Source organism: Chrysemys picta, chromosome 8, assembly GCF_011386835.1.
Source record: "Chrysemys picta bellii isolate R12L10 chromosome 8, ASM1138683v2, whole genome shotgun sequence".
In the NCBI taxonomy this organism is placed as follows: Eukaryota; Metazoa; Chordata; order Testudines; family Emydidae; genus Chrysemys; species Chrysemys picta.
The window spans coordinates 66,465,639-66,480,745 of NC_088798.1; the positions used below are offsets into that span (position 1 = coordinate 66,465,639).

A 15,107-nucleotide genomic window follows, 5' to 3' on the forward strand; every position below is an offset into this window, starting at 1 on the left:
GACCGAATGGCTAGGTAGCAGTTCTGCAGAAAAGGACCTAGGGGTCACAGTGGACGAGAAGCTGGATATGAGTCAACAGTGTGCTCTTGTTGCCAAGAAGGCTAACGGCATTTTGGGCTGTATAAGTAGGGGCATTGCCAGCAGATCGAGGAACGTGATCGTTCCCCTTTATTCGACATTGGTGAGGCCTCATCTGGAATACTGTGTCCAGTTTTGGGCCCCACACTACAAGAAGGATGTGGAAAAATTGGAAAGAGTCCAGCGGAGGGCAACAAAAATGATTAGGGGTCTGGAGCACATGACTTATGAGGAGAGGCTGAGGGAACTGGGATTGTTTAGTCTCCAGAAGAGAAGAATGAGGGGGGATTTGATAGCAGCCTTCAACTACCTGAAGGGGGGTTCCAAAGAGGATGGAGCTCGGCTGTTCTCAGTGGTGGCAGATGACAGAACAAGGAGCAATGGTCTCAAGTTGCAGTGGGGGAGGTCCAGGTTGGATATCAGGAAAAACTATTTCACTAGGAGGGTGGTGAAACACTGGAATGCGTTACCTAGGGAGGTGGTGGAGTCTCCTTCCTTGGAGGTTTTTAAGGCCCAGCTTGACAAAGCCCTGGCTGGGATGATTTAGCTGGGAATTGGTCCTGCTTTGAGCAGGGGGTTGGACTAGATGACCTCTTGAGGTCCCTTCCAACTCTGATATTCTATGATTCTATGATTCTATGGAGGCAACTTCTGAGCATAGGAGACCTTCCCAGCTCCCTGTTTGTTAGCACACGGCCTGGAATCACTCTGCAGATCCCACTGTTTCCAGCATTTTAAAGTACTCGGAGCAGGGCCGGCTCCAGTATTTCTGCCACCCCAAGCCAAAAAAAAAAAAAAAAAGCCGCGATTGGCAGCGGCAGTTCAGCAGCAGGTCCTTCGCTCCTAGGGGGAGTGAGGGACCTGCTGCCCCCGAATTGCTGCAGGTGCCGCCCCTCTCCCTTGGCCGCCCCAAGCACCTGCTTGTTAAGCTGGTGCCTGGAGCCGGCCCTGACTTGGAGTCTGAGATGCCCCAGGTTCACTAGGGTATTTACAATTTTATTAACTTGTCATCTGTCTTTTGCTTTTAGTAGCTTTTTTTTAATGTTCTGGAATAAATAGCCTGCCAATATCTACTGCAAGTAAAACTCCCCACTGAGAAAGATGAAGGCCCCTTAACTACAGGCTGTTAGGGTACCTTAGACACATGTCCTGATCATTTTCCAATGGGTCTACATGGAATTTGCTCTTTCTGATACCCAAAAAGATGGAGGCTTTATGCCCAGCCTGGATCTCCGAGACTTTAGTATTTCTGGGGGGGAATCCTACCTCCCTTACAGGAAGAAAACTGACTTTGGGCTCTCTACCTTACAGATGTCTGCTTCGCAGATTTCTAATAACTGAACAATGTTGACAGTTCCCTAGATGGGGACTCCATCCCCCATGACCCGCCAACTGTTTTTCAGAGTCACTGCTTCCTAGGATAATCAACTGAATGTGGGTTCCCAGTGCAGTGCTATGGCCAGAACGGCTAATGTAATCCTGAGAGATATAAATGGGAATATCGAGTAGGAGTAAGAAGTTATATTTCCTCTGTATTTGGTACTGGTGTGACTAGTATTGGAATACTGTGTCCAGTTCTGGTGTCCACAATTCAAGAACAAGGTTGAAAAATTGGAGAAAATTCAGAAAAAAGTTGATTTAAAAATAGAAAAACATGTCTTAAAGTGAAAGACCCAAGAAGCTCAATCTGTTCGTTAAGCTAAAGAGAAGGTTAAGGGGAAAGGGGGGGCTTGCTTAGCCCATAAGTACCTACATGGGGAACAGATATTTGATAAAATAGGGGTGTTTGATCTGTCAAACAAAGGTATAACTAGATCCAATGGCTGGAAGTTGAAGCCAAACAAATCGAGACTAGAAATAAGGCACAGTGATAGTAATTAACCATTGGAACAATTGACCAAGGGTTATATGGATTCTCCATCACAGGAAATCTTTCAATCGAGACTGGATGTTTTTCTAATGGATATGCCATAGTTCAACCTTAGCTGTGGGACTTGAAGCAGGAATTAATTCAGGGAAGTCCTGTGGCCTCTGTTATGCAGGAGGTCAGTGTAGATCTTAATCTTAGTCTGCAGAAGAGAAGAGTGAGGGGGGTGGGGATTTGATAGCCTTCAACTACCTGAAGGGGGATTCCAAAGAGGATGGAGCTAGACTGGTCTCAGTGGTGGCAGGTAACAGAACAAGGAGTATTGGTCTCAAGTTGCAGTGGGGGAAGTCTAGGTTGGATATTAGGAAACACTATTTCACTAGGAGGGCGGTGAAGCACTGGAATGGGTTACCTAAGGAAGTGGTGGAATCTCCATCCTTAAAGGTTTTTAAGGCCAAGCTTGACAAAGCCCTGGCTGGGATGATTTAGTTGGTGTTGGTCCTGCTTTGAGCAGGGGGTTGGACTAGATGACCTCCTGAGGTCTCTTCCAACCCTGTTCTTCTATGATTCTGTGATTAATGGTTCTTTCTGGCCCCCCAAAAATCTATGAACTACATGTATTGTCTTTTGGGTTGGTTTTTGTGCAGCATATATCTTACAGAAAGATATGGCCATGTGCTTATCTGGATCAAAGAGAGAAGTTTGGAAGGGCAGTCAGCCACCATTGGGCTGCCAAAAACACAGTCATTCAAGATGAACTACCCAAAGTCTCAGTTTGTCCATCCAGAAACAATTTAAATAAACCAGAGCCCTGCTCGCTGCCACTTCATTCCAAACCTTCCTGCTGCCAGACAGGAGCCTGGATGCAGTGGTCCTCCAAAGTTTGCAGATACCTTAGTGCAGATGTTGACCCTGATGGCCATAACAGCATTTGTGGTACACGATGGCATGCCTACATGAGAGAACCCTTAGGGTACGTCTATACCCAGCCGCTAGTTCGGCGGCTGGCAATCGAACTTCTGGGTTCGACTTATCGCGTCTTGTCTGGACGCGATAAGTCGAACCCGGAAGTGCTCGCCGTCAACTGCGGTACTCCAGCTCGGCGAGAGGAGTACCGCGGAGTCGACGGGGGAGCCTGCCTGCCGCGTGTGGACCGAGGTAAGTTCGAACTAAGGTACTTCGAACTTCAGCTACGTTATTCACGTAGCTGAAGTTGCGTACCTTAGTTCGATTTGGGGGTTTAGTGTAGACCAAGCCTTAGTTGAAGCTGTCAGTGGTGTAAAACCACACAGAGAAGTAGAAAAAGATTCAGACCCCGAACAAAAGGAGGAAATGGCAGGTCTTGGAGACATAACTATATGCCAAGAATTAATTATTAAACAGATCTAACTCTGGTCAAAGATCTGGGTTCAAAAATCCCTGTAGCAGTGGCTTACAGCCATTGACCCTAAAATCTCTGCAGTGTCCATAATGGTGAATACAGTTGCTAGCAAGCAAAATAAGTGCATGGAAAGTGGTGGGGGACTGAGTGAAGACTTCTTTCCTTGAAGATGAATGTCTGTGAGTTCACAAGAGATTGCAGCAACTGGAAAGAAAATCAGAAGAAATAGGGAAAAGGCATTCAGATGCACGAAGAGAAATGGAAGAAATCCCCTCCCCACAGGGAGGCCTCTAGAAGACAAAGGAGGAGAGCTCCCTATTCTTTTTGAAACTGGGAAGTTTGGCCTGATGTGTAGACACTGGAGGGCTGAATCTGGACTGGGCTCACTGAGTGCTAGTAATGAGCAGCCTTGGGCAGTGATTATGCAGCTCGGTAATTCTGTAGATAACCTAAAAATCTTGGAAACCCCGCAAATATGCAATACTGTGGAAAGATTGAAAGGTGAGATTTAATTAGGATGGAAAATTAGTTGGGGGACGGGATCAGTTGGATGGAGGAGAATATTGAATACTGTGAAAAGCTTACATGATCAGTTAGATGTAATAATGGCTTGGTAAAAAGACTGTTCAGCTGCACAGAGCACAGTTTGAAATGAAGGTCAGGCAGATTCAAAAACATAAAGGAAGTCAGCATGCTGGGTTCCCATTCTCTTTCCTCCCCTTTCCCCCCCCCCCCCCCCATAATGTTCTACTCAGTGGAGATTAGTGAGCTGCATTTGCACAGCAGGGCTGAGTCTGTGCAGGGGGGAATAGAAAGAAGCATTTTCATCCTCAGAAAAGAGCATGTTCTATTTGGCCAAGTAGAAATAAAGCAAACATTGAAGAGAGCAGAACATTGTTTCAGGGCAAATTTCCCCAGCCTTGAAAATAAACTACTCAGCAAGTCTTGGTATTTAGATAGCAGTGGGATACAAGTGTTCTCTGATTCTGGATTCCACTGGCATTCTCTCTTACTGAAATGCAGTTCTGAACCATAGGAAATCTTTCAAAATGTAACTTCAGTATTATTGAGGAGATGGATTTAGTTGTGTCCATACATACGCTAACCAGACAGAGCCAGTGTAGCTATAGTTATTTAAAATCTAATAATTCTCAAATTAGTATGAAGAATAGAGTTTGCGGTTGCTCTTAAGAATATTGGTAGATCTCATTTATTCGTTCTAGATGTGGTTTTTGAATGAGCCCTGAAGACTATTGTGCCCAAAGCAGAATTCCCATGAGAGGTGGAAAACTCTTACTCACTGAGGGATAGCTTGGGCTGTGCCCTTATGTAGCCATGCAGGGGCATAGGAGAAAGTAAGGGTCTAGCCACAATAGCAGGTCTGTGTGCTCATGGGAGCACAAGGACTGCATCCCAGATGCTTCTCTTCAAGGAGCTACTGTGGGGAGAATGGGTGGAGCCATAGCTTCACCCGCTTGCACATGGGTTAGTGGAGCTGGCTGGCTTAATGAGGGCAAGTATTCTATACCCTTCTAAAGGGATGTAGTGAATATTGCCACCAGCACAACTGGGGCGATCCAGGCAGCATCGTTCATGCTGCCTCCCAGTGCTTCCTGCTGGGAGGTGAGCCTATGCACCACCCCTTGCTGTGAGTTGCATGCTAAAAGCACAGTCTATCCTTTAGAAGTTTCTTCTCTCCTCTGCACATATGCACTTAGGAGATAAGCCACTTTGTGAGAAGCAAGTTGAACTGCATGTCCTCAAGGTACAATATTTATATTTCAGTAGTGCACAGAGGCCCTGATCAGATTTGTTGTGCTAGACTCTGTACAAAGTTAAGCATGAGCCTTGTCCTGGAGAGCTTAGTCTAAAAAGATCAGGGGCAATGAAGACAAGTATATCATTTTTATATTTATAGCAAATGATGAGATATATAGATAAATTTCCCCCCCTGCCCTCAGCGTAGCCATTGTACGCTGATTAGGTTTTTACTGGTAGTGTGGTAAAAGTAGATCTGGAGAGAGACTGCCACCTTCTCCTCCAAATTTCAAGGATCTATTCAGGGAGGGCACTCCATGCATATATGGGGCAGCGTGGAGAAAGGCACAGAGAGGTTTGTTTAGAGTGACCAGATAGCAAGTGTGAAAAATTGGGAGGGGGAGTCTAGTTGACTACATAAAACAAAGCCTTTTATGATGGTCCCAATAACATTGGGATGTATATTTGCCCTAGATTTGTTTGAAGAGAATCCTAGAATCATATGACTGGAAGGGACCTCAAGAGGTCATCTAGTCCAGTCCCCTCCACTCATGGCAAGATTAAGTATTCTTTAGATCAGGGGTAGGCAACCTTTCAGAAGTGGTGTGCCGAGTCTTCATTTATTCACTTTAATTTAAGGTTTCGTGTGCCGGTAAATCATGTTAACGTTTTTTAGAAGGTCTCTCTCTATAAGTCTAGGGATGTATGGAGGTGCAGGGCAGAAGGCTGGGTGTGGGGGGGGTTCAGGGCAGAGGGCTGGGTGTGTGTGGAGGTGCAGGGCAGAAGGCTGGGTGTTGGGGGCGACGAGGTCAGGGCAGAGCGCTGGGGGTGTGTGGAGGTGCAGGGCTGAGGGCTGGGTGTTGGGGGTGACTTGAGGTCAGGGCAGAGGGCTGGGGTGTGTGTGGAGGTGCAGGGCAGAAGGCTGGGTGTTGGGGGGGGGTTCAGGGCAGAGGGCTGGGGGTGTGTGGAGGTGCAGGGCAGAAGGCTGGGTGTTGGGGGGAGGTCAGGGCAGAGGGCTGGGGTGTGTGTGGAGGTGCAGGGCAGAAGGCTGTGGTGCTCGACTCGTGGGGGTGCTCCCAGTCCCCTGCTCTGAGTGGCTCATGGCAGGGAGCTGGGAGGGATATGCCCTGTTCCATCCCCTTCCCCAAGGCCCGTCCCTACCTCTCTCTGCCTGCTGTATGGAGCATGGAGCACGCTCGGCTCTGCGGGCTCCCCCTCCCCCTCGCAAGGGCCATCGCCGAAGAGGAGGAGGAGGAGGGGCCGGAATGTACCATGCTGGGGAAAGAAGCGGGGGAGAGGGGAAGCTTGGCTGCCGCAGGACCAAGCTTCTGCCTCCTGCCCCCGCAGGGGAGAGTGGTGGGCAGCGGGGCTGTGGGGGGGGGGGGCAGGACACCTCCCCCCACTGCTCTCCCCTGCGGGGGCAGGAGGCAAAAGCTTGGTCCTGCGGCAGCCAAGGTTCCCTCCTCCCCCGCTTCTTCCCCCGTGTAGCACTTTCCGGCCCCTCCTCCTCTTCCTCTCACCGGGCAGGCAGCGTGCCACTCAAAATTGGCACGCGTGCCGTAGGTTGCCGACACCTGCTTTAGACCATATCTAGAAGACAGGGGTTGGCAAAATTGACGCAATTAAGGAGCAGGGTAATGACAGTATAAAAGATGAGTGAATCAGGGAAGGGACAAAGTTGTGAATGGCCTTCAAGATGACAACAGGTAGCTTGGACTCATATTTGTTATATGGGGTTCCATATGTTTGTCCCAGGTTGGAGAGGAGCAGGTAACTGAGCTGTTTACAGTTTCTGTCATCCAGATTTGACAGCTCCTAAAGAAACAAGGTTTTAAAGTGAACTTTTCTCTTCCTCCAGGACCTCACATCTAGACAGAGTATAAGAATGATATTTTAGGGATGAAGCTCACTACTGCTGATCCATTATGGACTAATCTCATCTATCAGAGGGGTAGCCATGTTAGTCTGAATCTGTAAAAAGCAACAGAGGGTCCTGTGGCACCTTTGAGACTAACAGAAGTACTGGGAGCATAAGCTTTCGTGGGTAAGAACCTCACTTCTTCAGATGCAAGTAATGGAAATCTCCAGAGGCAGGTATATATCAGTGTGGAGATAAGGAGGTTAGTTCAATCAGGGAGGGTGAGGTGCTCTGCTAGCAGTTGAGGTGTGAACACCAAGGGAGGAGAAACTTTCTGTAGTTGGATAGCCATTCACAGTCTTTGTTTAATCCTGATCTGATGGTGTCAAATTTGCAAATGAACTGGAGCTCAGCAGTTTCTCTTTGGAGTCTGGTCCTGAAAAGAGAAACTCCTGAGCTCCAGTTCATTTGCAAATTTGACACCATCAGATCAGGATTAAACAAAGACTGTGAATGGCTATCCAACTACAGAAACAGTTTCTCCTCCCTTGGTGTTCACACCTCAACTGCTAGCAGAGCACCTCACCCTCCCTGATTGAACTAACCTCGTTATCTCCACACTGATATATACCTGCCTCTGGAGATTTCCATTACTTGCATCTGAAGAAGTGAGGTTCTTACCCACGAAAGCTTATGCTCCCAGTACTTCTGTTAGTCTCAAAGGTGCCACAGGACCCTCTGTTGCTAATCTCATCTAATCACCAGTGGCCTTTCTCATGTGGAATAGGACCTTACTTCACAAAGAGTTCCATCACTCTGTGGGACTACTTGTGGAGCAGGGTGTGACCCAGTATGAGCGAGGGCATCGGAACATGACCATGTAGTGTATTGGTAGCAAACTGATTCAGTATAAACAGCTGTAGAACTGAGCATTTCAGGATCTACTGTACAAGGCCAATAAATACATAATATGTAAGGATAGTGAATGGATGTGGGCAAAAAACTTTTTTTATGTCGAGAGAATCCAATCTGGCCTTTGCTTTATCACGAATTTGGAGAAAATTAATTTCTGGTTTAATCTTGCCTCGTTTAGTGTAATATCAAACATTCTAGAAACTCAGTCACTCTTGCTCTCCATTACAATCAAAATAGTTACTTGTTTTTCTGCTTTTATTTCACATAATTTTTCTTTTTTTAACTTTAAATCTTTTTTTTTTTCCTTCTCCTTTGCCAATCTTGGTAGGAACTTATTTAGGTAAGTAACTTACAATTTTAACATGGTATGCACAACAGATTTTTATAAGAAACCATTAGTCTACTCTACATACTATTCTGCTAGCTGCACTTCTGTACTTACACTCCTGCAAGTTCACCCACTGCACTTTTAAGGTGATAGACATCTAACAATCTGCTCACAGCTCCAACTATGTAAAATACTGGCACTATTTTCTCAACAATTAAGGGAGTTATCGATATAATTTCCATTATTTATTTATACACATACCCTCTCTCTCCCCCCCCTTTCACTATTTAAAGTTAAGCTTGAAACTCGTTTCGCAACTTGAAAATGAAGTCTGTTTCCTTATCAAAAAATACTTATTTGGTCATGTGCACTCACTGGTTTGTTACGGTTCGCTCACGAATGCGGGACTGCTGATGTTTTTGTTGTTGTTGAGAAGAGCAAGATCCCGGGAAAGGCATTTGTTTTTTGGGTTTGGTTCTGTTTTTGGAGGGGGGCAGGAAGAGGGAGAAAATGTGTATAAAAATATTACATGGACTTTGAAAACAAATCTATGTATTTTAAAAGGTAGCTTAGATTTTAAACTAACTAGTCTTGACAGTGTACCTTTCAGTTTTCTATGTACATTGCAGTTTATCACAGCAACATTTCTGAATGACTTTTCACACTGCGTGTATTGCATGATAGTTCTCTTCAGCAAAGAGAAATAAATATGAAGATTAACTGCTTGCTGTGCAGATTGACAAAAAGAGGACATGGGCCTACGCGAAGTGGATGTGCATTTTGGGGGAGCAAACTTTAGTGGGTGAATTATGTGGTTGGCCATGCCAAAGTGTAGGGGCGGGAGTTAAAAGTTCTGTGTTATAAATTAGGCCATCCTAAGGCATGCCCTAACTGGTTTGGTATTGGATTGTGGTTTTCCTTGGGACTAAGTCAGTGCTTCAGAGGTTGCTTGTGGGGAGCTGCATGCTATCTGCTGGTGGAGGAGAGGGATTTAGGCAAAGATTTTGTGGTGCTGAGGTAAAGTTTATCTAAAATGAGGGTAAGAAAAGAGGAACAGAAAGGGGGTTAGAGATTTCTAGTTAGATGAAAAGGTGACTAGCAGAAGGAGAGGTGCTCATTTTCTATTCTGCCGCTTCCTGACTTTTGCCTTCGTGATATGTTGGAAGGTTCTCCATTGTTAGACACCCAGGTGTGAATGAATACTTCAGAGATTAGGGGATTTGGCTCTCCCACCTTTGGCAGTGACAGGAGTGCATTTTGTAGAGGTGCTGTGGAAGGAGTTTGCACTTCTGCAACTGGTAGGCAATTTGGGGGAGTTGTGATGCCACCACTGTGGCACGACGAGGGCTTGCTGGACTCCATACAAATAGGGATTGTGTCAAATAGAGCGTGCACTTATGTGCTCTTGCAGATTTCCTCAGGAAATCAGCCATGCTAGCAGGTTTCTCTGTAATATGACAGAAGCTAGACATCTCACTCTGATGCTGTGCAGTCAGGTGGGTGTAGTGGTGAGTGCCAACTACTCCTTGGCCCCAGAAGCACTGCAGGAGATTGAGTTGAGTGTTCCCTGGAGTCATTAACTCCCTCAGGTCAGGTATCTATTAGATTCATTAAAAAAAGGAGGGATAGGGTTGGTGCAAAGAGGGCAGTGTTTTAGTGTGGTGGCTCTTTTTTAATGAGATCTAATCTAGGCTTTAAACTTGCCTTTATTTCATTGGAGTAAATTAAATAGAAATGGAATTTAGCTGCAGTGAAATAGAAATTCATTGACTCCTGGATCATCTTGGAAATATATCCCCTTGCAGCTCTGACACTCTAAGAAAGGCCAGTCATAAGATGATTATAACCTATTGTGACTACTCCCTGTGAAGCAAGCTGTCCTGCAGAATATATCTTGTACTAGAGATCAAAGGTTTTGATGCCTGTGCACTATTCAAGAGCTGAGACATACTTTGAGGGCTTCATGCACTGTCTATAATATGGCAGCTCGTTCTATAGCCATTTCAGTAACATTCCAGGGTCATTTGTGGCTAAGGAACTCTAGGTTACCTGCAGATGTGCAGTCAAGTTCTTGACTTAATTTGACCTCTTGAAGTTCCTGTGGTGATCATATTTATCTCACTCTGAGGCTTTAGAAAAATTTAAAGACAGCAGACCACTCTCCAGGGCGATGAGTTTTTTCTTATTGTTCTGTGGAAATAAATCCTAATCTTTGAGATTTCTGAAAGCATCTTAGTTTCTGTAGCCATCTGCCTTGTAGCTTTCATCTCTAAAAAGAGGGAAAATCTGGTTAGTCAGGGGAAAACTTATGGTCATCAACAGCCTTCCTCCTCAGTTTTGGATTGTCACTGAATATCCCTTAGAAGCACGCAGCTTGACGGTATGCCAGAGGAACTTGAAATAAATCCCTGTATTTTCCTAGGTTTCTCTGCTTTTGGTGGCAGTCAATGCCATGTTTTCAGGCATGAAAGTCTATACCTTCAGACAGTTGGATCTTAGAAAAGGGTTATCCCAGACCCCCTTCCCTGTCCCTTTTCTGGGATCCCTGTAATGAGACACTGTTAAGAGAAAAAGTCTCCTTTTAAATATAGAGGGCTGTAGAAGGGCTGCCAGAGCCCTCTGCATTTTTGTCCCTAATATATACTTAGGTCTAAGACTTTTGCTTGTGTGTCTCCCCCTCACTGCCTCATTGTGTGTGTTTAGGGGAGAAGGGTGTCTGTTCCATTCTCAACCCCTGAAAAGTTGAACAGCAGCTCTGAGATTATATTTGGAATATGTTAGAGCTGTGGTACTGTATCTCTGCTACTGTGAAGCAATAGCTATTGATAAATGGTGTATTTTAAATGACCAGCCATTATTTCCGATGTAATTTTCTGTCATAACACAATTCGTTTTTTAAATGGCTATTGCTGTATTTTTTCTTATCTTCTACATTCCAGGTATATAAATTTGTTGAAAGGGAACAATCTCAAATAGTTAAGTATTGGTGTATTGCCTACAGATATCTTAACATCAAACATAGTGTAATAGCAAGGCTATAAAAATTGCTTTGAAAAATGTATCTATTTTATGTTGCTGATTATTGGATCAGCGAAATAATCAATTATATAATGTGGCTCACTTTTTCCTGGAAGGAGCAGCTTATTTTTGAGGCTGAGTCAATATGCTGGATGATTAACAGGTTTTGGGGTTGTTGTTGGTTTTTTTTTTTTGCTGTTGTCTATGGACCTGAAGCACAAACTCTTGGAACCAGTAGCATTCATCTCTGAGTCTTGCTTTTGTCACTCTCAACATGTGACACCTGTGTCTTCTCACCATGGAGGATCTGAGTTACTACTGATCTTGGAACTTGGGAGTAGCCTTGCTACTGACTACTACCTGTACACCAATATCCTCCTTTGCCCCAGTAGCTACCTCTCCTCTCTGAATGGAAATCCTTTGACACCAGCTGCCCCTATGGCCCTGTCTTCCTTGGCATCAAGCGTATTGAGCCCTGTGCCTTCCATCCACAGAGCTCAAAGTTTTTCACAAACGTCAGTTGGTTAAACCTCTCAATATCCCTGTGAGCAAGGACAGTATTATCTTCATTTTGTAGAAAGGGAAACCTAAGTACGAGGTGATAAAGTGACTTGCCTACAGTCACATAATGGATAAAATTGCAGAGCAGTGACTAGAACTCGGTCTCCTGACTTCCAGTCCCAACTTGCAACCTAATGACCGTGCTCCTCCCAACAGCTGTGTCAAGCTCTTTGTCTACATCAACTGTCCATTCCTGCTCCTGCCTTTTGAATGTGACTGCTGCTTAGGTGGAGACTTACATTATCTTATATTTGCCCTTTTGCAGAAAGGTGCACTGTTACCATGAATCATGCAAACTACTGATTTTTACAGCAATATTACAGTTAAGACCACCCAAGCACACAACTGTTGGACTTTCCTATTTTTGAATTTTTTTCCTGAAACGGTAACTTGGCCTTGTTTTATATCCTATATGTTTTACCGGTGTACTTACTAAGTATGTTAGGGTTTACAGTATACAAAGGAATCTTCAGATGTAGCCAGTTTTGAAGTAGGCATCTATCTGAGGATTACGGTTAGAATCTTTTAAAACAGGAGGGGTGGGTCTGGGTATGTGAGAGAGAGAGAGAAAATTGTTGCTGAATTCTCAAATAGCAGCAGGGACTTTGCTCAAACATATATTTTTAAATAAAAGTTCATCTTTGGTCAAAGACCAAACAAGGAAAATTTCAGGCTAAAAGGATAATGTTTAGAAAAGTTATGTGTGTGTGAAAGCAAGGTTATAATGGAAATCCATTTTGCAGTCAGTAGCTGCCAGTTATAATACATATTCTCTTTATGTCTAGAACAATTCCTTTCTGGGCCAAAAAGGGGCCGAATGATGCTCATGTGCACTGCAGTTGATGAAATGTGATTAAAGTTTTGGGAATGTGTATGCTGGTACAAATTAACTGATGTAGGTAATATTAAAAAAATCATTTGAACTGACCATAAAATAGTAAAAAGGTGGTGATGGAAAAAATTTATTGGGTTACCTAGGCCATTCCCTGCCATACCTTTGCTGCAGCTCTATACCAGGACTTCATTCTCTTACATACTGATACTTGTATGTTTCCAGTAGTATTCCTGTTTGTTTAGAGCCCTGGTTCAGTTTACAGACTTGCTCTGCACTTAAAACATGGACCTTTCGCAATGCAATGGAATATCTAATACTGTTTCTAGACTACCATTTACTACATCAGAACATTGTGCCTGTAATATTTGTGTTACTGGAGTATCACCTTGTGTGATGGAGAGATTGCTGAGCTCTATGGCTGTCAGAGCTAAGATATTGGAAGTCTTTACTTGTGACAGGGTTTTATGGACTGAGCAGTTCAGTAGATGCAATCTGATTGTACATCCAGGAGATAAAATAGCTCCTTGGATTTTCCCAGATGATAGTAAAGATTTTACTCTTTGCTTCTTTGATAGTGCAATACTGTCCTTTTCCTTAAGTCCATCATAAAATCTGAAAACTGGAGCTGTTCCCAAGCTATTGTGAAGTAGTTTCCAGATCTGAAAGAGGGGATTTGATTTTGGTGATGGTTTCCCATGTATTGTCCAGTAAGGCATGAGTGACTGGAGAATAAAGTGGGTAGCATATTTAAGCTTTTTGGCCTTGGTTTTTTAGATCGCGTTGTTAGGGATGCTATCTTCTCAGTTATCCCTCAAGGAGGGGAGAGATTAGGGTGATAGAAAACTGCCACATCAGAAAATCAACCCAAATGCAAACATAGCTGTGTTTGTTTGATTTTGTATTTTTTCTGTCTTGGAAAATCACTGCTGTCTTACGAGCTCTATTCTCTTTCCTGTTTGTTAGGTCTGCCTAACCACGGACAAACCAGACAAATGGTAAGAGAATGTTCATTTAAACCAAAAATGGGTGGGGGGGAGGAGGAGAGAAGGAAAAAAAACCCCAAACCATTAACTCTCTAGATAGGTTTTAAAAGGGCGATCTTGGGTTTTTTGCTTTTGCTGTTCACAGCTAGTCATACTTTATCACTTTTTTTTTCAATTAGCCAGGATGGTTTTGTGTATAAAAAACAGATCTGGGTGTTTAAATGAAAAAAGACACAGTGCAATGTGTATCAGTGAAATTCTGTTTTGAATGGAACATTTTGTGTGTCCACTCATACAGAAGTCAAGAGAATGGCTGTTTACAGCAAAGCCCTGATGAAATGTGTTTTAGGTGGAGTGTGTTTCATTGAAGGAGGAAGGGATGACATGACGGAAGGGTTTTTGTTTGGCAAATGGTTTCTTATTTTTTAGACAGTTGGCGTGAAAGTTGTCTGCTGAGAATGTGTGTGTTTTAAAAAGTAAAAAATTATCTTAGCCTTTCATCCATTATGCTGAGAGCTTTATCAGGTGACAGAAGCAAATAGCCAGTCTAATTGATGGGTTTCTGGCAAAGTTCTTTTCATGGAGTGCTCCTGGGGTGCAATTTGCCTCCTTTCAGAGGGCCAGCACAAGGGTGAAGCGCCACTTTAAGCCATCAAAATGGGATTTAATAGCACATGGTCCTTGTTCTAGGCCTCTTCAGTGGGAAGAATTTTGCACCCTGGAATTTTTGCCACAAAGCACCCTTTCATGGTATTGCTATAGTGGAATTTGCTCTGTTTGGTAAATTGCCACAATGTACTGGTGTGAATGGAGGCACTCAGAAATTAGTAAATCTGCAGCAGGTCTGAATGACAGCTATTGAATAATGATTGAGTATTATCAAATCTAATGCTTCTGTCTGAGTAGAGTATATCTTATGGCCAGGATTTAATTTTGTCATGCTATTTTAGTTGTAATAATGAAGCAGATCACTTTGTCACATTAGCGTTTGATAAGAAGTGGTGAATTGTATTTTTAATTGAATTCAGTTTCACCTCTTACTGCAGAGGAGACTGGCTACTTGTTTGTGTCTGCTGTGTAAACAAACTCACAGTGTAGTGGGAGAAATATAAGAAATGACCAAACCCCAATCACCTGCAGGGATAAAAACGCTGAAATGTCTTGCTGCTCTGCTTGCTTGATAAAATGTTCTACTGAAAATGAAAGGTCCATGCTTCAGTTGAAGTGATTGCTCTGTTTGGGGAGAGAAAAGTTAGACTCCAAGCACAGTTCCTACTCTCGCCCAAGCATTTCCGAGAACTTTCACTGCCGTCGTTTTCCTGACACTTAACACAATTTAGAAAATAGTCTTCATGCAGCAATGAAAAGGACTCTCCTTCAGAAATCTGGCATAGACAATTTATTTTCTCAAAATTTTTCTGCCTCCTTTGTATTTCAGACAATTTCAGCACCAAAACAAGCCATCAAAATACATTAAGAAATTCAGCTTTTACTTTTGTGGTGTGGGGAACAATGTTTGAAATAT

The 15,107-nt window shown here is 43.8% G+C and overlaps 1 protein-coding gene across 24 annotated transcripts in view; it reads left to right on the plus strand.

The window, feature by feature from the left end:
• Positions 1-15,107, plus strand: part of LOC101932594 (metastasis-associated protein MTA1) — a 384,146-nt gene that overhangs the window by 354,272 nt on the left and 14,767 nt on the right. For 21 of the 24 annotated variants that reach the window (XR_010590039.1, XM_065555710.1, XM_065555707.1 and 18 more), the window contains one exon: positions 13,563-13,594. The exons of the other annotated variants lie outside the window; for them this stretch is intronic. Coding sequence is in view for 20 of the 21 variants with exons in the window: in XM_065555710.1 (XP_065411782.1) it covers positions 13,563-13,594 (32 nt within the window). In the remaining variant the exon portion in view is untranslated. The remainder of the gene's footprint in view (positions 1-13,562; positions 13,595-15,107) is intronic. 24 annotated transcript variants of the gene reach the window in all.